This window comes from Pantherophis guttatus, chromosome 3 (assembly GCF_059756535.1).
Source record: "Pantherophis guttatus breed Tessera chromosome 3, ASM5975653v1, whole genome shotgun sequence".
Lineage (NCBI taxonomy): Eukaryota > Metazoa > Chordata > Lepidosauria > Squamata > Colubridae > Pantherophis > Pantherophis guttatus.
Genome location: NC_142065.1, coordinates 102,731,411 through 102,756,285, shown reverse-complemented (window position 1 = coordinate 102,756,285; position 24,875 = coordinate 102,731,411). Strand labels below are relative to the sequence as shown.

The 24,875-nt window shown below is 37.1% G+C and overlaps 1 protein-coding gene across 5 annotated transcripts in view; it reads left to right on the top strand.

The window, feature by feature from the left end:
• Window positions 1-24,875, top strand: part of CACNA1E (calcium voltage-gated channel subunit alpha1 E) — a 453,280-nt gene that overhangs the window by 278,374 nt on the left and 150,031 nt on the right. For all 5 annotated transcript variants that reach the window (XR_015733193.1, XM_060690120.2, XM_034409672.3 and 2 more), the window contains exon 10: window positions 20,412-20,515. Coding sequence is in view for 4 of the 5 variants with exons in the window: in XM_060690120.2 (XP_060546103.2) it covers window positions 20,412-20,515 (104 nt within the window). In the remaining variant the exon portion in view is untranslated. The remainder of the gene's footprint in view (window positions 1-20,411; window positions 20,516-24,875) is intronic.

Genomic DNA, 24,875 nt, shown 5'->3' with positions numbered 1-24,875 from the left:
AAAAATAGGGACCATCTTTGGTGGGAAGGTAACAGCGTTCCGTGCACCTTTGGTGTTTAGTCATGCTGGCCACATGACCACAGAGATGTTTTCGGACAGCGCTGGCTCTTCGGCTTTGAAATGGAGATGAGCACCACCCCCTAGAGTTGGGAACGACTAGCATACTGTATATGTGCAAGGGGAACCTTTACCTTTACCTTATAGGATAATATACTATGAATTGATTTTTCATGTGCATCTTGGCATGCAAGTTTGTCTCCAGTACTGAAACAAACATATGGGAACATAATGCCAAGAGTTTGTGCACATGTTGCATATTTCATATGACAACACAGTTGCTCAGCCCAGCTGTAGCTACATCTACTATGTTGCTGGGAAAACTAAACTTTGTGTCACAACTGAAATCTGAGCTATATTCTCATTCAGTTGTTAGTTGACAATGTACTTTGAGAATAGGCATACAGATCACAGTGTCTTAAATCCTTTTAGAAACCCAGTAAAACTGGAGTCCCAAAATATAGGACTCTCAGAGGTATCTTTGTATTAATATTTGTCTCAAACTGCAGTGATAACCAAGCCCATTACCTTGGCAAAAAGGAAAAAGACATTAAAGAGAATACAATGGAACAATAAATAGGAAAGTTCCCTTAACCAGTCTTCCAGAATTTCTACAAGTTTTTGATTAATCTGATTAAGTACTCTGCTGTGATGACACCCCTCTGCAATTCATTTTTTGTGAAAGGCTGAATCAAGCCTAACTAAATAAATGCACATAAATCCTTTTAACTTCATAAATCTCTATCTGAATTTTATGCATCCAAAATCTGGGACCTGTCAGATTGAAAATTGGCAAAATTTTGAGTGCTTCACATGGTCACATGATCATTCTTTTCAATTCCCCTTGCCAGCTTCCCACAAGCAAAATCAATGGGGAAGCATCAGGAAGTCAGAAGTTGCTTGGACTCCCAGTGCTTTTTCCCCCCCACCATGGTCATTCTGTTTCCTGGTTTAGGTATGGAGATATCTCTGAAATGATAACCCAATAGGTCACAGGTTGTCTAGCTTCTTTTAAAGCAAAATGTAGTCAGAAGTAAAGGATTCTGCTTAAGAGGTTATGTCTGTAGGCATTTAAGGAAATTTCAATAGGTTTTATTGACTATTAAATATATTGTACAAGACACAATTATTTCCAAAGCAGTATTGATAGTGGAAACATCATGATCTTGAAGTCTGCCAGTAGAAACAATTACTTTTAAGGATAATTTATCTGAAATTTGCATTGATTGTAGAAAGGTCATGATTCTAAAGACTGCCATTATTCCCCATCAAGATATTTCTAAAACTCAAGCTTCAAAGGAAGCCCTTCTGAAATAACCCAGACAATGTATTTTATCAGATATCATTCAACCCTGTTAATTTCACTCAAACATCTTCAAAAATATGTAAATAACAATATCATGGAATGAAATAAAAATGAGCAAGCAAGAAAAGTTCATGGTTAAGTTTAGGGCAGGAAGGAATGCGTTTGGATTTAATGCTGATCATAAAAAACAGTTTCTGTAAGGGAAGGTGGGGAACTCGGACTCTCATGCTTCAGTTACATTATCTTGCAATTAGTTAGTAGACCAAAATAATTTAGTGTTGTCAGGATTTTCACACAGTTGCTGATTGGACAAAGTTCATGTAAAAAAAACAAATCTATGAGAAATTGGATATGTTCACAAGCCCATCTTCTCATAAGGCGGAGACAGAGAATGTCACAGGCTAGCACAACATGTTAATAAAAATTCTTATAATTGGAACTTGATGGATAGCAACTTTGCAAAAAAGACAGGAGATTGGCAAACCAAAGGCTAGTGGTTGGCATCTGGGCCTATGGGAATTAAGTTGAATGACACAGTTTCTCAAGGTAGGGAGGTTAATTATGTTAACAACAAACAGCTACTTGAGAAGTACAGGGCACAAAGACATGGGAAAGATAGAAGAAAGCAGCACTAACAATTAAACTATGGCAGATATAAGCAGAGAATTGCACCTTCAGACTAATAGAGAGCAATCCACTATTTTAATGGTTTCTTCCTACTCTACAGTATAATATACATTCTTATTTAACTGTGCCAGGTCATGTTTTGGAAACACTTAAGCCAAGTATGATCCTAGATCCTAGTCAAATCTTGCTTGGTCTGGACTTTCTGCTACTACTCTGCTACTTTTTGTCAGTAAGTCAGATAGCTTAACTGCCTTCATCTTGCTTCTTTTGCTTAGGAGGAGCGTTGTATACATTTTTAGGATCAGAAGGGTGGCTATTGAATTCTGGGAATTCCAGTAATCATTGGTCAAGTAGCCAATTTGCCTTGCTCCAATTTAGTGAGCAACAGGCTTCATCTCAACTCTAACAAGACTGAGTGGGTTTGATTTTCACCCTCCTGGATCTTGCGATTTGTTATTTCTTGTTCTGGGTGAGACCTCATCACCCCCAAACAGAATTTGTATGCAATTTTGGGGTTCTCCTTGACTCATCGCTCCATAGGAGCAGGTGAAAGCCATGGCTAGGAAGTCCTTTGCACAGCTTCTCATTGTGTACCAGTTGTGCCTGTTCCTGAATCATGAGGCTCTCCTTATGGCCATTCCTACCTTGCTCACCTCCCTTCATGGACTACTGCAATACAGTTCTACATGTGGCAGCTCTTGAAGAGTAGGAACTGGTGCCGAATGCAACTGCATGGGTGATTACGGGTATATAAAATGGTATTTTCATAGAATGTGTAAAATAATTAATACGATCCTATATTAATGTTGCTTGCCTGAAAAATAAACAAACCTCCTTCAAATGGGATACAATATAGCAAGCAGAATATTTTTATTTTCAATTGGATATTGTAGATGTTTATGACTTTCATTGGTAGTTGTTGGGCACACAGTACTGTGTTGTATTGTGGAGTAGCAAAATGTGTACCATCATTGTTCTGCAGAAATCTTGATCATGGTTGCGAATAATTTTTGTGGACTGATTCCAACCTGATCAATTACCTTGACAATATGAATCAAACCTTGGAAACAAACTTGATATTTGATAAGCATAGACCTAGCTGAACTGTGTCTTTGAGAATTGGGCTGAGTGAATCATAGCTAGGCTGAGCTCCAATTATAGTTAAATTCATATAAATTATCAGAATGTACTGGCCTGTTAGCTAGACAACAACAATAATCCAGACTCCTAGATCAGAATCTACATTTAATCTGCCAATAATCTGATATTCACTTTTGTATATTAAAAAAAAATCCTCTGAAATCTGAGCAGCAGTTATTCATTACAAAATTAAGCTCTTTTAAAGTGGAAAACTATAACTTAGTTTGTTAATGTAAAACTAGGTTTAATATGTGCAGTCTTAAATGAAGTTTATATTAGTACAATGTGTGTAGCTCTATTATTTCTTGATTTTATTAAAAAAAACTATATAGAAGCCTCAGTTGACCAAGGGCATGATGGGTAACAAAAGTAAATAAAAATGGTTTATGGAAGATTACAACTTGGAATATAAGAGGATTGTATGTAAAAAGCATGAATTAATGAATGAAAGGCAGAAAAAAAAATCTCATATTCATTTCTGAAATTAAAAGAAAGATAAAGATAATTCTGTGGGCTGAAGATGATGAATACTTGCATTCATGTAGGTTTAATTATAAAAGAAAGGGCTTAAACATATGTTAGAAGATACAGATTTGTTGTGGGTGCATATGAAACTATAAATCCATAGGTTAGTAATATTTGATGTGTTTTGTTCCCATTTCAACAAATTTGTACAGCTGCTCAATGGAAGTGGGCAAAGATCAAAAGATAAAATCATGTAAAATAATATTAGTTTAAAGAACCTACTGTAGTTGAGGCTCTCATAAAAATCTCTCTGACCACATAACAAATACACCCATTCAAATCTGCTAACATCCTGGCCACAAAGACTGGTGGAAAAACCAGGTCTTCAAGGCCTTTTGGAAGACCAATAACAGCAAGGATGGGGAGGGGATTCAGAGAATATTCAACCTGTCATATCTGGTGGAATAGGTAGATAAGTGGTCCCGCAAGTTATCTGGCACTTTGCCATGTAGGGCTTGAAAGGTGACAACCAGCACCTTGTATTGCACCCAGAAATGTATTGCCATGCAGCTCACATAGCAGTAATGTTATATGACATACCTTGGTACATCAAGCTTTGTGTGTCCTGCTGCATTTTGGGCAGCTGAAACTTCCTTATCCTTTTCAAGGGCAATCCCATGTACAGAATATTGCAATAATCCAGCCAGGAAGTGAGTAAGGTGTGAGTGACTGTGAGCAATGCCTCCCCATTCTAGGAAGACGTACAACTGGTTCACATGATGTATTTCTGCAAACAATGCTCCCCCCACCCCACCAGCCATGGCTGCCACCTGATCCTCAATTAGCACTCAGGAGTCCCAAATAGCACACCAATTCTGTCTGGGGAACTATTATCCTAACCAGAATTAACAATGCAAGTTCTCTAGATCTTGGGAGGCCCTAAAACTCAAAGCCATTCAGTCTTGTCAAGTTGAGCTGAAGCTTGTCAAACCCACACAGACTCTAGGAAAGAATTTAGTGGTGTTGCTTGAATGGCCAGGTTTCATCAGCATATCGATGGTTCTTAACTGTGTTCATATGAATGGCCTTGTCCAGTGGTTTCCCCTAGATGCTAAATAGATTGGGGTTGAGAGTAGCGTCCTGTGGCATCCCACAAAGCAGAAAACTAAGGCTGGTACCTGTCCACCAAAACACAACACTGCCTGGAATCAGCCACTGAGGAAGGAAGAGAACCATTGAAGTTCTATGGCCCTCACTCCTAGCCAATCCAGAAGTATATCATGATGTTATGGAAAGCCACCAAAATATCAAATATGGTTAGGACAGATGCACTTGGTCTGTCTTGAGCCTATCAGAGATCACTACAAGTGTGATCAATGCCATCTTAGTATTATAACCTGGGCTAAAACCCAACTGAAATGGGTCCACACAATCAGCTTCTCCAGAGCCCTTTCAAGAGAAAAAGCATACCATTTTCACAAAAATCTTCCCCAAAAAGGGAAGTTGGAGACTTTCCATAAAGTTTTCCAATAGTACTGGATCTTGCAATAATGTCTTGAGGAGGGGATGGACCACTGCCTCCAGTGAAGGAGCCCAAATACCATTTCAACATTAATCTGAGAAAAAAAAAACACTAGAACACCTCCAAACAATTCTGACACACCCTCCCAATGCTGTTAGCAATATGGAAATGGGTGGGAATGACACAACTATGGAGAACATATGGTGTTATGATAAAGGGAAAAAGGAATAAAGATGCTTGATGGAATGATAAATAAGATGAGGAAAAAGTGCATGTAAGATAATGAATAGGAAATAGATGTCATCCTTTCAATTTTCTCCTGTTGTTCTCAAGGAGTATTATCAGTAAGGGTTTTTAATTTGATTAACAGGCCTCTGAAAATGTGTTTGCTTTTTTATAGGGATTGTTATGTGTTCATAACATGACAGGAGGGGGTATAATTGTTAGTAAAACAAAACCAATTGTTACATAATAGCTTTCATTTAAATTCAGACTGTGTGTTACAAGAAATTTCTGCTTAACTTTCCACTAGACAAGCTAGCTTGGTTGGTCTTTCAGACAGAACGACCTGTTTCCATGATCTAAGGCAGGGCAGAAGGCAGAATAGAATTTCATTTCTATGTTTCTGGATAATTTGTTGCAGATCAGCAAGGACTTCTAACAATCAGGAAGTTACAACAAAATTACAGCACTCCTGCGCTATCCTGCATTACACTGGTGAAATAAAAACAATATGGAGTTGATTTTGTGGAAACTAATCCCTGCTCTTTCTGAGTATCAGTTCCAGTTTAGCTAGTTAGTGACAAGATCATTGCTGACTAACTTAGTGACCGCAGTAAAACCAGTTTGTTGAGATTGGCTATTTTCCAGTCACCACCTCTCTTTTCCTCATTTTCTGAGAGAAGCAGTATGAACGACAAAATGGAATCAGCTCCCATAGAAATTCTTGAAAATGGAAAATGGAATCAGAATAATAGAAAAGAACTCTGAATGCACAGTTAAAGTGGATGATAATAGCCCAACTAAACTTAAAAACTCTAAAATCCCATTTACTGTGGGAACATTGTGGACTACATGAAGAAATGACACTCATTTTGAGTGGTACATATACAGATTCTGTTCACATCAACAACTGGCATATTTACTGGGGAGAGTGGCAAAATATATAAAAAATATAGACTTATATTGGAACTTTATGGAATTAACCCACTTTTTCATTTTCTCCTGTTTTGCTAACTGATCATTTTGTTTATTTTGATATGGAAAGAGAATATTATGTTGATTTTTTTTCCTTTTCTAATAGACATTCATTGCTGTTGGAAAAAAGGTTAGAAAGGGAAACTGACAGAATTCTGATCAAAACAAACAAAGATAGATTCATACTTTCACTGTTACATGTAGTGTACCATCAGTGAACTTGCATACCTATTTTAAAAAATGGCAGTAGAGGGCGCAGAGGGTAGCCACAAGTGACCAGAGGGAAAGATAGATGCCCACAGTAATAGGCTGGAATGGAAAGGTTTACTTACAAAGCATTGCAAACCAGGCAGCACAGCTCAGGTTGTCTCAAGATGAGAAGCATGACTTCTGAGGCAGAGCCAAAAAAAATGTGGGTGGATGTTCCATTAATTGTTGGTAGGGAGTGGGTTGAGTTTTACATCATGCGTTCCTGTCCTCCAGAAAAAAGAGGGTGCCTCACGCTCAGCCTGGAATAAAGTACAGATTTGCACTTGTGGAGCAGTCTCAAAACTTGCCTAGGGCTTCACTCCTCATTTTGTCCATTAAAGTTTGAGAACCAGTGCTGAAGTGTAGATTAAAATATGGCTATTCCAAGTGGTGAATTTATCTCTTGAGCAACCTGTCCCCCTGTGATCATTTGTTTTATTCTTGGGATAGAAAATTTCCACAAATGGATTATTTTAGGAGGTTGCAGTATTGCAAAATTTGAGAATCCCTGGCTTAAATGAATCCATGCTTGCTCAGAGAGTAGGAGACATCATTTGAAACAGAGAGGGGGGGGAGGGAGGGAGGGAGGAGGTACGAGGGGTTAAATTACACTTTTCCCAAAGACTGTGCTGGGGGATGGAAAATACAGGGGAAGAACGTTTCAACTTCTGTGGATTATAGATAACAAGAAGGTGATGATGAGATTGAATTAGTAGAGATAGGCTTTTCCCAAGTCTTCCTCAGTATGCTTCTTAATATCTGCTCCAAAACGTATCCCCTGTCCACTCTCTTAGCCTTTATAGAGAACCAGCATCTGCCCTTTAATTCTTTATTTTATTGGGCAGTGATGGGAACTGCAGTATGGCAGAAGACGAAAGAAAGGGGGAGAGCTTGCATCCTCTTCCTTCGCTTGTTCATGCATCTCAGTAAGCTGCTTTGGAATGTCTCTGTGCAAAGGTATTTTCCCCCAAGTGTTGCAGAACGTGATGCCTATTCTAAACTTACCACAAATAACAATGGGGATATGACTCACAGCAGTTATTTGGATCTGCTTTTCAAAAACAGTGCATCATCATGTACCCTGAACAAGCAACACGCAAAGCATAGCATCTCCCAAAAATAAAGGTTTAACAAGTTTCTAGTTAAGATAGCTTCAGACTTAGACAGTGTGGCCGTTAGCATATCAAATTCAAAATCATTCATTATTTATATAATGTCAGTGTATTTGTGAATTATTTTAAAACTTATAGGTAGGAGGTTTTACACTCAAACTGCAAATCTAGGAACAATAAACAGTTTTTGGATATGGAAAGAAAATGCAACAAATATTGTTCAGCGCTTAATACTTACTTACACTTTTGGATCTCATCCACTCTCTGTCTCAGACAATGGCTGGTTTCTTTTTGGTTGCACTAATTGTTTATCAGTTCTTGGACACATTTAGTGCCAGCAGCAGTTGTCAACTTGCCAATTCAAAGTGCATAATAAAAAGTAGAATGAGTCACCTAGAAATTTCCCTATCTCCCCATTTCCTGTCCAGCGATGCATTTAAAATAGTATGTAACCTATTTAAAGGTTATATTTCTCCGTGAAGCTGATGAATGCATGAAGCCATTTTGCACTGAGTCCCACCTGGTTTTATTTTCTGCCCTTTCCCCATTTCACTCCTACCTGCTTGCAGGTTTAGCATAATTCAAAGCTACTAATTTCCCCTGATATTACTCACTTCCTTCTAAGCACTGCTAGGCGGAACTCTTCCCCCCATCCTCAAACCTTGGTGCCAACAGTTGCATAGCCACAATGAGGAATTTCAGGAAGTGCCAAAGGCTGGATGAAAATAAGTAGAGCCTCAGAGATAAATCTGCTCCCCTGGTTTAACTCGGCAGCTTTACAGGATCTTTGATGGGGTATGATGCTTGAATTTTTTTTTTAAAAAAAAAATCAGGAGTGGGCAACATTATGGGACTAATTACCAAGCTCCATGCTAGTGACATTCAGCTCCTAGGAAAAACCATGTCCAAATACTAGCTCTAATGGCTTTATCTTGGGAACAGCCAGCAAAGAAAGTACAAACTATCCAAAGAGAATTGCCTTGGTATGCTTTGGTTGGTGCACCTGCAAAGAATAGCAGTGACCTTTTTGGTTGTCATATGGATAGCAAAAAGTGTGACTTGGCCAAGCTGGAACACCTACAGTACAAGGATGGCTGTCATTGCATTCCATTGCTGTATGCCTTCTCATAGAGTGGTGCAAATACTTGCCTACTGCCATTGCAAATGAAATGCCTATAAAGATTGTTTCTGCCACTAGGCAGGACCTCATTCAAAGCCCTGTAACCCAGATAGACCAGCTTAACAGATCAAAGATGAGGCCTCATGGGCAGAAATTCCCTAACATTGCTTTAATTGAAGATACTAGAGAATAAATCTGGATCTTTCTGTATTTAGAGCTTGTATTTTCTCTGTGATCTCTTCTTCTACTGACAAGCCAATAGCTTGTGGTTTCTAATCAAGAATTTTCAACAGTTTTAAAATTGGCATGAAAGCTAAGTGTAGTTGACACCAATTTCAAAGTAGTTTGTGTACATGTACATTCTCATTTGTATTGTTCCTGTGCTATACAAGTTCATAATCAGTGTCTCTTGTTCCTTTCTCTCACCCCCTCTTTGGCATTTTGAGCTGTAATATGCTGTGCTTTTCATCATCCATCCATCAAGCTTCTCTTTTCTTTTTCTCTTCCCCATTTCATCTTAAAGGCCGTTGCTCCAATAATACCTGTTCTAGGTTAATGTAGTCTTTTCATTCTGATGTTATTGAGGTTCCTTTATCATTCCTGTATTTTTGGCTGCGTATTATTATGGCACCTATTAGTTTTGGCATGATTTTTCTCAAAATGATAAGTGCAGGATTCATGAAGCAGATAGCCTTCTCCTAACCTAAGAGCTCTCCAAATGTGCAGATCTCACCTTCTAGAATTCTCGGTATGCTAGTTGGGAAATGCTGGGAATTTCAAAATTTAAAATTCATTGTAGAACTAAAAGCCCGCCTTTCATTTAGACCATGCTGGATGGAAAGATTCTGTTTGAAGGAGGTGATCTCAAAAGAAATAAAAAAGCTTTGTAGTTAATAACTAGCACTCTGGTAAAATGCAGCTCCAACAGAATTGGTGGGACTTTGTTAAAACAGATCTGATCCATCAACAGGTGGATTGCTGTATTGAAGTTTCTGAGTAATATTTAAAGGCAACTCCAAGTGAAGTGCATTACAGTCAACCAGCTATAAGGTGAGAGGGCTATTGTCAGATTCTTGGTATGCCTAAAACTGAAAGTGATTATTTTCCAAAAGCATTTCTCTCAGTTTCTTTAGAAAAGTTTATTGAAAAGAAAGGGATGAGGTTACAGTACAAGAAGTGTGTAACCTAACTATTTCCCATTTAAACCCAAAATGTCACCAAAATACATTAAGAAACACCTTTCTTCATTTTGTTTTTAACCCCCTTTTAACGAACTGATAAACTGGTGGAACTGTCTGATAATGAAGCACTTAGAAGATGGTTGTTTATATAACTATTTCCTAAATCTTTATCTGTCTGGAAACTAATCTTTGTAATTACAGTTCCCTGTCTCTTTTTATGTCTTCTACAATTCTTCTACATCCTTAACCAGGCCATTTATAAAAATGTTAAACCACACAAAGCCTTATATGAAATAGTATCATTTCTCTTCACATGGATCAGTAGAAAACAACATAAATCAATTGTTTAATCATCAGATGTATCTGGTGAAGTGAGCTGCATAGTTCAGAAAAACTTTAGCTTTTTAATAAAATCTCTTAATCTTAAAAGATGCTACCAGATTCCTCCTGATTTTTGGCTACCATAGGCTAAAACAACCCTCCTCATATGGCTGTTTTAATGAGCTTCAAAAGGTTGCAAATCATGAGAGTATGTCATGCACTTGTTGTCATTTGCACACACACTTAAACTTGCAATATTGCAATAAGGCCCAAGAAAAAAAAATAAAGCAGAAAGATTTAATTAAAAGAGAAGAGAAAGAATGGTAAGACATCCGCTGACTGCTTTGAAAATGCCTTTCAAATTTGTTTTCATTTACAATGAATTGGAAATATTTGCTTGACTATATGCTTTAATGTTCAAAAAGAATAATCTTTATCAGTATAAGCAGAGATGTATTCTTCAAGCTTTAGTGCATTTTGCAAAAATCAGTAAACTGAATGCAACTGTAGAACATTTCTGACCAAAATGCAATTGAATGGAGTGTAAAGTAAGATTTTACACTTAGGCAAGAAAAAAACCAAATGCACAGGTATAGAATAGGTGGTGCCTGGCTCAATTGGAAGTAACTGTGAGATGGATCTATGAGATGGAAACTTATCAAACAGATCCAACGTAGAAATAAGAAGAAATTTCCTGACAGTGAGAACAATTAATCAGAGGAATGAGATGCCTTCAGAAGTTGTGGGAATACCATCACTGGAGGTTTTTAAGAAGAAAATTGTCCATAATAGTATAGGGTCTCATGCCTGAGCAGGGGTTGGACGAGAAAACCTCCAAGGTCCCTTCCAACTCTGTTATTCTTTATAAATCTCTCCATTCAGTCTTACCAAGAGAATGGTAATAAACAATACTTGGAAATGTACATCAGGCCTTCTGATAGCAAAATCTCATTTTATTGGCTAGTATCAAGGGGAAGATGACTTTGAAAAAGCTTCCTCTCTCACCATAACATTCAAGACAAGGTGAGGACTGGCTGGGAGGGGAGGGGCGAGGAGAGGCCAGGCGAGGCACCCCTCCATGTGAGTTGGCCACACCCACCCAGTCACATGACTACCCAGCTATGCCAACCCAGTCACATGACCACAAAGCCACACCCACCAAGCTACGCCCACCGAACCGGTTGTTAAAATAATTGAATCCCACCACTGAGATGGACTCCTCTCAGTCTCTTTGGAAGCAGGACATGACTTTGCTTACCCACACCTTCCAAAAGGGCCCTTTACTTCTGACTTGCAATTCTGACTTGCATTGTAATTGACCTGCCATTCTGTTTACATTGTACCATCCTGTCTTAAATTCTTTGATTCAAAGACAATAATGTTTGCTTCATGCATCCAAACATTATGATTCTTATTTTCTGGTTTCAATACTCTCAATTGTACATTAGTCTTTAAAATGTTCCTAATTAATATATGTATTAGTATCCATTTTAAACATCTTTTTTACATGACTTGATACCACTGAGAGGGCTGGAATTGCATCGGGAGTAGTAATTAAATTTTTATACTCATCTTGCAGTCTGAAAGGAGAAGAAAGCAGAAAAGAACTGACAAGAAGAAACATTTCCTACATGTTGCAAACTTTAAAACATGACATTTCACTAAGGCACAACTGTAGTATTTTTAATTCCCTTATTTTATTTGTAGTTTATAGCATGAGTGCTAACATGATTTTCTGTCAACAAGTGTTGAATTCTGTATTGTTCAATAAGAGTCAAAGTGTGAACAAAATTGGCAACAATTGATCTCAGGAAACAGGAGAAGCAGGAATTTAAGCAATAATCATGGACACAGTTATTTTGGAAAAAGCCTCACTGAATTCAGGGATTTGCTTGTGAGTGGACATAAGCAGGAGTGTGCTGCGAATAGCAGTACTATATAAGTTAATATTCATTACATCATCCAACAATCTTGAAAAATGGCAAAAATTCAGCAAAAATCAAGCCAAGCCAAAATAATGAGCTCCAGAAAACCTACTCAGAAATATAAAGTCTCCACATAAAATGGTTCATAAATGGAATATGTACTAGTAGTGTGATGAGGCATTTGATATTAAAGTTTTATTTAGTATTTACTGACACATGAAGTCCACAGTAGGCACAGTTTATGCTAAAGATTCTTTCTCATAAAACACAATATCCATTATGTTTAACATACACAGAAAAAGTGACATAGCTTCAGGAATAGGAAGTACTGGAAAGAAGTCTTCTTACTGATGACATGTAACAGTGTGATTGGATGATCTAATCTTTTCCACATTGTATTTTTTTTAAAATCCATTATAAATCCAATAGCAAGCTTAAAAGGTAAATTATCTTTATACTTCTTTTAGTTCTTTAGAATGAGAATATATTTTTAAAAATCATTCCTGATTATTAATTGCTCCATCAGGTGTTTCAACTTCTACATTCATTCTGATCCTCACCCTTCCATTCAACAAATAATAATAATAATAATACTGAAGATTTAACTTAAGCTAGTTTTTCCACATCTAGTTTATATTGCTTGGTAACTTGGAGGAGCTCTTGAGATATTCATTACAGACATCACAGAAGAGTATAACTGAGTATCAGTTATCTACAAACCTAGCAGGTTGCTTTCCAGTGGCTTCATATAAATGTTAAATAATTTGGGAGATAAGTAAATTGTAACATTAATGGATGGCCCATGACAATTCACAAGAGCCAAAATAATTATCAGATAGTGCCCAAAGGCAGGAGTTCCTATGTGTTTCTGTAAAACTTTCTTTGAGTCTTCTGATAATCTTCATTTTACACACAGAAGTGGTGATTTGTGCTAAAGAAGGATTATTGTTAAAATTGCTGTATTTAAAAATAAAGTTACTGTTTATAATTTGGAGAAGGACAATCTAGAAATCTGTTACACTTGACTTTTAGATTCTATGAGACAGTTTCCACTGTGCATTTAAAGGCATTTAAGTACTTTATTTTCTTTTAAAGGATACTTTCCTGTTGTAGAAATATAAGGAATAGAGTTATTGAATTGTTTCTCTGTCTGTTGTCTGTCTATTGATTTCCAAATTCAGATGGCATAGTATACTCTCTTCCTGATAATACCATAAATTCCCCAAAATACTTGTAATGCTATTACATTGCAATACAAACTGGACAAAATGGAAAGAAGACTGGGAGTGAGATTAAAAACAAACCATCTAAATATATGTGATTCCATATAATGTCCTGATCTCTCTCTCTCCCTCCCTCCCTCCCTCTTTCTCTCTCTCTACCCCCACCACTGCACCAGTGGTGGGATTCAATTTTTTTTACTACTGGTTCTGTGGGCTTGGTGGGCATGGCATGGCTTGGTGGGTGTGGCAGGGGAAGGATACTGCAAAATCCCCATTTCCTCCCTATCAGCTGGGACTCAGAAGGCAGAAAATAGATGGTGGCGGGGTCAGTCAGAGGTGGTATTTACCGGTTCTCCAAACTACTCAAAATTTCCGCTACCGGTTCTCCAGAACTGGTCAGAATCTGCTGAATTACCACCTCTGCCCTACACCTATACCTATCTATACAAATATATATAAATTTCTATCGAGGATTTTTACATGAATAAAAGATAAACATAATATATATAAAGGAGAGTTGAGAAAAAGATTAAAAATGCAGGAAACAGTACAAGGAAAGAACAAGCTAATGAAAGAAATGACTTTCTGGTCTTTCTTACAGGACATAAATCAACGTATTATCCCTCTACCCTCTCTAAGGTTGCATCAAGCTTTCACATAAGGCAATTTCTGAGCAGAGAAGCCAGATGGCATTTCTGCTAGCCAATAGTCATGGCTGGTAAGTGAGAGCCTGTTTTGGTGGGTGTCAAATTCACCTGCTAAATTTTGAGCCTTGGAATCCGATCTCTGAGATTCCAACCTCTTTTTAAACTTTTGCTCCAACTTATTGGTTGGAGGGCCAAGTCCTCCTTTCGCCCACTTATGGAAGCAGATTCATTCATTCGTTCGTTCGTTCATTTGTTTGTCCGTTCATTTATTCAAACAAACAAACAAAGGAATGCCTTGCTTGCAGAAGTTGTAGGTGCTTCATCACTGGAGGTTTTCAAGAAGAGATTGGACAACAGTTTGTTCAGAACAGCATAGGGGCTACTGCTTGAGCAAGGGGTTGGACTAGATGACCTCCAATGTCCCATCCAACTCTGTTATTCTGTATTCTTTATCCCGTATGAAACCTTTTAATCACCACATCTAGAAATTACCATTTCATTTTCTTCCATGTTCAGTAAAAAATCCATAAAAGGTTTCCAGTCTTGTAAAAGTACTTCTTTATCCCTGATCAAACAGGCCAACTTTGCCATTTCTGCAAATTTTGCCATCTTCACAATCCATTCCTCTCTTGTGAATATTTCAGTATTTCTCCAATGTTGTGCATATAATAGTCTTATCGCACTTACCATTCACTGATTTTTACAGAACTGTAGGGTTTCCTTGGAAATCAGGATATAACTTGCCAAGAACTGCTATCTCAACTCTTTAAAGCTGCTTTGAATTTTTAGTTTACCAAACAGCTTTACCTAAGCTGATTGGCTTTCGTTCTATGAGGGAAAGCTACCAATTTTCTTATTAAGCCATTGTGAAAAGCAAATATATTAATTCAAATTCATTGCATAGCAGATGGATACCAGAAATTGATTGCTATAATGAAATGTAACTTTTATCAAGCAATCAAATTAAACATTTCTGAGTTGAGATATCAAAATAACAATTCATTAGGAAGAGGCAAAAGAGGCTTTAGTGGACAACCAAAGGAACATTTTCCCTGGAATAGTCTAGTCAGTGTGTCAAAATAGGTTTCAATATTTCACCATTCATTAAAATCATGTAAATTATTTAATGTTACTTAAGGAATTTAACACAAAGATCTTGATTTGATTACTAAGGCCTACATTAAACTATGTTACACCATTAAGCTGTAACTGACACAGTTTGGCTGAGACAAAAAGTTTTTTTAAAAAATCTTTTTTGCAAATCTTTTTTTTTTTTATTTTTTAAAAAGATGATGATGTTCTGAATTGAGTAGAGTCTGACTCTTGGAGAGTCTATTGGCCAGGTCTCTCCACATCTTCCAATGTTGCACTACTTTTTTGAGTTGCACTGGTAGGTGTCAGTTTTGATGGTCCAGCCACTGTATTCCTTGATGACTTGGTTTCCTTTTACTGATAACTCTTCCAAACATAATTGCTTTCTCCAGCAAATTCCCCTGCATGACATCGCCAAAATATCTAAACAAAATATATATTTTAAAAAATATACAAAAATCTATTTTATGCACAACACTTAAACAAACAAACCAGTTGTTAAACAAAAAAAGGTTACCACCATTATTTATAAATACTTTTACATCTCCAGGTAATGCATTTTATTGCAACAAATCAGCAGAATTTCTGGCCTTCTTATAAAACCCTTAAATATAAATGATATTTTATATAATTATGTTTGCTTGTTGGTTAATATATGGAGACCAGGTAGTTTCTAGGTGAGATTTCATGGCACAGAGTTCCAGAGAGTGGAAATAGGCTTTGTGCCTAAAGCCATCCTGCTCATGTTTGAAATGAGTTGTATTCTAAAAACCGGAAACAAAAACTAGATTTCACATCCCAAGATAAGGGGAGGAGTTTATGGGAAAAACTGCTTTCTGGAGCACAATTTTAAGTAGCACCAAAAGACGAATAACAGGAGGACATATAAAAATAGAGAGATGTCAATTTATCTAAGAAAAATAGTTGTTTGAGTTCTGTAAATGAAAACATATTTGATAGGAAATAGTATTGAGTAAAAATAAAGCTTGAGCTTCATCACCAATGTCTTCAAGGTCAGTACCATATAGTTCTTTTGGCAAAAATATGGAGGTGATTTTTCACCAATATCTTCAAGAATGTTTTTACAGTTTCCAATCTAACACTAGATGGTATGTTATTTAGTGAATGTTGTCGTTTTGGATAACTAAAATCTCATGGGGTGCATAATTCCGTAAGAAGTGTGTCTGCATGTGTGTGTGTGTAAAATAAACATGCACACAGATGCACACAGATAAGTTTGTTTATGATAACAAGGTCGTCTTATTCCAGCAAATCATTTATATTCTGCCTTGGCAAGGGCAGATTTCTCAGTCAGCCAAGATGTAAAAATGATTCTACAGTTGAGCCAGTTGGAAGTGTTTTATTTTAGCAGTGGAATAAATAAATTTTCCTGTGATCAAATATTTCCCAGCAATGCAAATGCTCGGACCATTAAATCTATTTTAGAGGTTATATCCTAGAACTGAAATGAACTATATCTCTTCCACCTCCCAATACATACAGAGAAAGAGAGAGAGAGAATGATACACAGACAGACTTACATCCACACACATTACAATTGTTACATTACACATTAAGCTTGTCTATTTGATATGGTTGGCTAAAGGAATGAATGAATGAAATTAGTTTAACATTTATGCATTTATTTTAAATCTAGAGCTGTCAAATACCTATTACAATCGCATGCCATCTGTCAGATGTAGGTCAACTGGCGAATACTTTATGTCAGATATTATCAATATTTAGAGATATTGTATGTCAGTTTTCAACTCTAGATGAATGCATATCAGGTATCATAAAAATCAGCTTACATCTTACTAACTGAAAGGACATTCCTCTTGCATGTCAAATATTACTGAAAGACAGCTTGCAGATACTATTATATGTTTAGATGCTACTGCAAACTATTGGTGGCAAATGCTGGAAGTATGTATAACGCAGCTAGAGAAGATTTGAAAGATATCATCAAACCTTTGCAAGAATATTAATAGTGGGTGAAGAGATAATTTATTTCAGCTCTGCTATATTCTATAAAGCAGCTCAGAATTGCTTAATGGTACAGAAGTCTGGAAATTACAAATATCTCATTTCCCCATGGAGGAGACACTAGACATGTAAGAACCATAAATCTGCAGTGAGGGTGGGCAGAGGGTGCCATCTGGAATTACAGTGGAGCCATTTGTAATTGGCCATTTCTAATTTAGAATATTGGCTAAGCAAGAGCAAAGATATTGCCTTTTTTAAAGCAAAAGAAAAAAAAAAGAAAGCAGAATCAGCTATGAAACAATTGCTTTGTTTCTTGCTCTATACAATCTCAAATTTATTCAGACTAACACTGGAAAAGTTACCTTAGTGAACATTTCCACACAACCAATTCATGCCATTCTTAGGAGGCTGTTCTAGGATTGTGATTGAAATCAGACTTCCTTGGACTGCACAGAAGGATAATCTAAAATTTAGAAGACAATGACATCATTTTGTCTCACTTCCCAAGTCTGAGTGCCAATTGTTCGTTCAGAGATGAGTGATTTCCATTTTGATAGTAATTTTTAGCAAATTCCACACATTTACTTTATAGCCATTATTGAAGAAAGTAATGAAGATTTTGTGTTGAGTTTTAAGTGGAGTTGGCTTTTGAGGGGAATTTGATTCTGACCTTCAGCGCCTGACTGAATGTACAACAGGCTTATAGAAGACATTAGAAAAATTGTGTCAGAATCATTTTCAGTTAAACTTTCGATCAAATCCAATGTGCACAGGAGATGGGCAACAATAATTTATGCTATTGTGCTATATATCTCTCTTTAGATTCATTCAGTAATGCCTAGCAGGAAGAACAATGTTTCTGTCTATGGGTGGAGAATTAATGTATAATCTCAGCCAGTGCAATTGGCAGACAATAAAAATCTTTTGTTTTGTCAGCCTTAATGGAAATTCTATAAAGAACCTTATCTTCTATTCATGCCCTGTCAACACAGCAATAATTTTAGTTTGCTCTGCTCCAGACACTACATTCTGAAGCATCTTGTTCAGAATTCAGCCAGCAATACATTATCTTTAGCACAGAAAGTTTCTGTTTTACTCTGCTGAAGCAGCCTCACGTGGCTCTCCAAACTGTAATTCTTGGTAAATAACTGCAATGTAATATCTTCCTTTCCTCCATTCTTCTCTTTCCTTCTGCACTCCCTTCTGAGGAATAACGTGATAATTGCCATGTGTGACTATTTATTTAAGGAAGAGTTAAGCAGTTAGGTGAGTTCTTCCCGGGAGAAAACACTGCTACTATCCTGGCTTCAAAGTGCCGTTAATTGAAACTACATTCCCAGGGCAGGTGTGCAGTCTCCTTCAAGCTGTTTTTACTGTCTGTTCATGATTCCACCACCTCCTCTTTATTTGTGTATGATTTTTCAGATAATAGAAAAAGAACCAGAGATCATTCAATGATACAGTGAAGTAAATAGTTGAAATAAGTGATGTGTCATTGAAAATGTTCCTTCATTGCTATATTTACTTATACGTACTGTTTATACATTCTGTTCTGCCAGACTGGGTTCACAGAAGAGTTCCAGAAAGAGGTCTTTCCATATACCTCAAAATGGCTCTAATGACTTCATGCTGATGGGCACTCTGATCAGCTGAGAAGTATTTTATTTATCTGCCTACTTGTTCACCTTACCATTCCTCATCACTAGAGAATTCTGACAGTATCAAAGAAAGGAAGAATCAAAGCTATATCTTTTTGTATGTTTCAAGTGGTTCTGCAAAAAGAAACCAATTGGTAACTGTGCCAGAGAAGGGGGAAGTTCTTTCAAGCTCACCTATCAGTGCCCCCAAGGTAGCTTCATCTGTCCATATGAAAATTCTCTGTAGGTCTTATTGAGTTATCCAGGTAATCTTGATAGAAGTGGTGATTTACATCTAATCCTAAAAACACTTTAGCTAGAGGGATTAAGGTTTCGGGGTGGGGGGGGGTGGATTATGTTGGTTATAAAAAAGTCTTTCAGTACTTCACATTTCTGTCATCTGTCCTCCCACCAAATTTTCTGCCATTCTATTCTCTGCCTGTATCTGTACTGTACGTAAAACTAGCTCCAGAATTTTTAACGAAATGCATTTTTTAGTTTAGACTGGGATAGTGAATCACAATAAAAACAAACCTCAGCCTGATATACTGAAGACTTCAGTATGGGTTTTAGAAGATGGCTAGGTTACAGCTTCAGAACCTTTAGTGATACTCATAAGTCAAGCATTCTAGCTACTTTAAAAATAATGTTTTCCCCACTAGTGCTTGGAGATTATGCCTTTTAAGAAGCTCAAATGAAGCTCTTACACTGGTTTGTTTGGATATGATGTACAGATGAGTCAGAGAGAGAGAGAGAGAGAGATGAGGGTTTAATTATTGCCAAGAACAGTAATAAGATGAAGATGGATGCTGCCTTTCTCAGACAGTCACGTTCTGCTGCATCATTGTCCTGACCAACATCATGGGCAGAATCCTTGTCAAAAGGACAAAAGAGAGATCTGGAGAGAAGAGAGAGGGCAGGCCCTTATTAAAAGGCAATGAATAACCATATTACAACCCTGAGCAACCTTGCCAGAAGCCTTTTAAGCTGTCAGTCTTTTGCTTCATGACTTGTACTTTCCTGAGCAGCTGCCTTCTTTCTTCCTCTCTGTTCTGCTCTCCTGAATTTTAGTTAGGATGAAATAATGCCGTTTTGTGGACATTAATAGCAACATGCAATTAAGTGATGAGAACATTATGCTCTAGGTGAGCTTGCAACAAATGCAGTCTGAAAAAAGTGAACATGGCAGTTGCAGTCAAAATGTCACAAACTTCCTCTTGTTATCACTACTGCAAACCTCTGTCCTTTTCAGTCAACCTATGCTGTATAGTGTCAACTGTGACATCTTGGATGACAGGCGTAAGTGTTCTCATTAGAATTGCCAAACTTTCCACAGGGACAAAGCTGTTGAGTACAAATCAGTTTGGGAGCCACGTTAAAGGTCATTGTTGCATGGATTGTTTTTCTAAGAGGAATACAAAATGGTTGCTTCTATGTCCCCAGTGCAAAAGGGAAAGCAAGCAGCCGGCACTGGAATAAATTTAGCAATAAAATAGGACTACATGTATGTGTACAGACATTTAATAAAAAAGACTTCATTGTGTATAACAAAGATTGCATGTAGTGCAATTTTAGGTTATTTTTTATTTTTGTTTTTCTTTCAGACCAATGATGCCTTAGGAGCCACCTGGAATTGGTTGTACTTCATTCCCCTCATCATAATCGGATCGTTTTTTGTTCTCAACCTTGTCCTGGGAGTGCTTTCTGGGTAAGCCAGTTCTTTGACTCAATGATGATGATTTCTCACCTTTCTACTCACAGGGCACTCACAATTTCAGTTGCATTAGATGTATTTAATATACAGTATACTGTATGTTAGAGATCTCATTTAATACTGATGATTTTTCATCAATTCTTAAACCTGGGTAATTAGCAAAATGTAAAGATGGAACTTTAGCAAAACAATCAGTTGATAATGCCTAAAGCAGTAGCCATGTTTTATTGGAAAAAAAAATCCGAAGAAATCTGGTAGCACTTTAAAGAACGTCAGCTTTATTGTTGTGTATCCTTTCATGAATTGCATCATAATTTGGCAGTGGGAATTGTAGGAGGAAAAGTCCACACTAATTTATGTTACATCAGAACTATTAATCTTTTTAAGATGGAGAAAGTATTTCTTACGTTGATAGGAGCTTACCTGAAATGCCTAGGTATAAAATGCTAGCCCCCAGAGTATTGTAATTCAGATTCCACAGTTCCAAAAGCACAGAAGGCAAGAAACACAATAAGATTCTGTTTCATTAAGATTTTTTGCAGGCCTTGAATATATTCCAACAATGGACATCCTTGGTGAGATTTTCCATCCACAGAGGCTTCAACACTTCTTTAAGCTATTGTTGTTGTTTAGGAACTAATTTAGAGAAGTGCTATTAGGCAAGTTACTCGTTTCTCAAAACATAATGAATTAAATAATTGACAGCTCTGCTTTTATTTGCATTCTAAATTGTGAAATCGTTACCCATTTTCCATAACTGATGGTGGCTTCCTCCATCCTTTCAAGTTGTGTGAAAGGTTGACAAAGTTCACATACTACCATAGAATTTGTATTTGTAGAAGTGAAATTTAGGGGTGGGGGGACTGGATATCATGTGCCTATCCCACAAAAGGCCTGTATGGAGAATAACTGTGGAAAGTATTTTATGTTGTTGGATAGGTATCAAGTCTGGCATAACATATTAATATCAGACATAACAAATTCAAATAGTATCTCATGCTTTATAGACTCATGAAGCAGCTTATGTTCAGTTGAGTAGAGTTTGCCAAACAGCTTCTCAGTGGGTTTGGATCATATCTTGTCTGTTTCCAACAGTGTTACCTCAGATGACTATTGAAAAATTCCTGAATACAGTCTCTGAATGATGGCATATGTGTGGAAAAAAACTTGACCTTGAAAGACCAGGATAGAATATTCTAGTTTTCACATCCTAAAATATACAGACATATTTATGAGAATGAAACAACAATTCTTTTTGAACTCCTCCAAATCAGGCTGAAATTCAGGTATACAGCTATACTTTCCCACAGTCCTTGTGTGGACAAGAAAATCTAGTGTTCAGGAAATAAGATAGTTGCCTCTAAATCCTGTATTTCATTTGAATTTGTACCATTCTTTCCAACTTTTAGTATATCCTGTAGGGCTTATCCTCCAATTGTAGGACAATTAAGGTTTGGCAGCACTGTGAAATAAATCAGAGCAGTTACGGAGGGGAGAGTTTAGATTGTAGTTGTGCTAGTAGAAAATTGTCTGAGTAAGGCTTAAGTGAATTAGAGTACAATTTTGTTTGTGTGTGTGCGTGTGTGTTTCTGTTTATTTTTCTCTGTGGAAATGGGAGTTGAATGCAAATCATCAGTCCAGACTTGAAAAGACAGAGTTTCTGATCACTATGGCAACAGGCCATGTGGTTTTATAGAAATGTAAAAATGCTACCAAAAGCTTCGAGCATCTGGAAGTATAAAAGGAGAGGACAAGATCAAGAAAATCTCCCCATCCTCGTTTCTTATTCCTTTCTAACAGACCAGGAAGTCATGGAAAAAGATTTGGCAATATTCCCAAAGGTGCTTTTTCAAGAGGCAACTGGACTTTCTTGTTTTTTTTCTTTGAAGATGTTTTGCTTTTTATCCAAGAAGCTTCTTCAGCTCTGACTGGATGGTGAAGATCATTATCCAGTCAGAACTGAAGAAGCTTCTTGGACGAGAAGCAAAATGTCTTCAAAGAAAAAACAAGGAAGTCCAGTTGCCTCTTGAAAAAACACTTTTGGGACAACCACGACCTGGATGACTGAGAACCTCCATAGACATTTGGCAGTATTAAATTATAGACCCAAACTGACAATATTTTCAAGTTCTGTAATTTGAACGTTAATTCTTCAACTTCTCCCCACTACAGTTTTTCTTTTTATTTCAACCCAAATGGAATCTTGGAAAGAAATTGTTTAAAGGGCATTCAGGATTTTGCCCATTTGTCCTGCTGCTCATCAGCAAGATAATTCAGTGAAAACTGAACAAAAAGGGGCCATATTTGGTGTGGTGGGAAAAGGCAGGGGGGAAAAAAGCAGTGGGGGACCAAATCTGGCTGGGTATTATGGAGAAAAACAGGACAAGAAGAAATTTCCGTATGCATCCCCATGAAAGAGGGAGCTTCTATCCTTATGGACGATAGCAGTTCAGACTATTGCTGATTGTTATTCTAAATTCCCCTCTCTTCTCTGCTCATAGCTAAATGAACCAGAGTAGAATATCTATTCTCCATCCTGTTTTTCCTAATCCACATATATAGACAAAAATGCACAAATGATGCATTTATAGCAGAGAGCAAAAACATAATACATGTATGTGTATGTATGTGTATGTGTGCATGCACACACATACACCAGTGGTGGGTTGCCCCTGGTTCGGACTGGTTCGCAAGAACCTGGTAGTAAAACCAGTGGGAGGCTCCGCCCACTGACCTGGACATCTGTGCATGCGCAGAAGCGCGCGCACGGGCGCGATGCAAACTGGTAATAAAGGTAAGTAGAACCCACCCCTGACATACACACTTTATATTACTACAATACACAGAAGACAGTGTAGTTTTCTCTTTTGATTAAAGGGGCTGAAAAGAATTCTAGAAATTATACTGTTTCCTAACCTTGTTTTTTTTATTTATTTAAACACATTCTAAACCTCATCAACTTGGCAGAAATTCTTGTAGATATAAATGTTACGACTAGATTTCAAAACTTCTTGTAAACCTAAGATAAATAGCAAGTAGTAGTTCAAAACATATGATACCAAGGAATCAGCTCAAATCTTCCTTTCTTCCCTAATACTGTTAGGCATGGTAAGGTGCCAAAAAACCTTCAGCCACATCTTGCAAATCTTTTTAAGCCCACTACAATGAAATATTTTTCTTGTGCTACTATATTGTATTATGCTGTAATATATTTATATAGTGGATTGGAAAAGGTTTTGTTTTATATCAAGATTTCATCTCAAATTCTCTCTACAATGCTCTGAACTACAGTAAATTAATATGTCCCTGTGTACATTACCTATACCTTCACCACATAGTGCATGTATACTTATATTCTGTCCAAGATGCTTTCTGAAATGAGCAAAGAACTCACTGCTTGGAGCAATCTTTTTAAAGGCTCGTTAGGGCTGCTCTGAAGCTCGAACCCAGGCCTCTGAGCATAAACTGAAGTCTGGGAAAATGACTCTTCAAGAGCTGCATTTGCTTTGGAGCTATGAAGAACCATGAAGCAGTGGTTGTTCATGAAATAAAGAAATAATGGGTGGCCACTCAAGAGAATCAAGAAGGAAGAATTTGAGGGGCAAATATACATCAGGTTGGGATGTTAGGGATGATACTGATGATAGCAATAGTAGGCATGGCAGCAATAATCAAAACCTGTGTTTAATTTTCCATCACTACCAAACTTAGAGCTTAGTGTATTTCTCTACTGACTCTTCTTAGCCTTATGCTTTTTCTATTCTACTATGGACCGTACACGTTCAATGTTGCCACCGCATGTTACCCTCTCTGTAATTATGAAGATTATAAACAGTCTTTTGCTGATCATTCTGAATTATATATTACAGGCTGTTTTCCAGCCATGCAATGAATATAGGATTCTGAGTTATACTGAAAAGGCGGAGGAGCAATCAGACTTGGGACTGCAGAAAAAAAAACCTGAACACTGACTTCGTGCAGTCTTAGCAAAAAATAGCTCAGGCACTGCAGTTAAAATCCTGAGCAAAAGACAAGCAGGAGAATTTTGAAAAATAATAAGAACTTCTATTAACTAGTAACAGTTTTTGAAAATAGGGAATGTGTTTACAACCAAAATTATATCTGCAGCAAAAGTGTGGCATTCTGGGTCTGGTGCTCTTCAGAGCCAGTGTTAACACTACATTTTCTTGATTATCAACTAGCCGCTTTTCTCATTCTGTTCTGTAAGAATAAGAATATTGCTTGTAATGTTCTGAGAAAGTTATCAGACCTTTTTCATCTCCTCCATTCCATAATCTTCTTCTTTCTTTCACTTTTTTGTTTGCCTCTAGATTTTTCAACCGTCATTAACTGT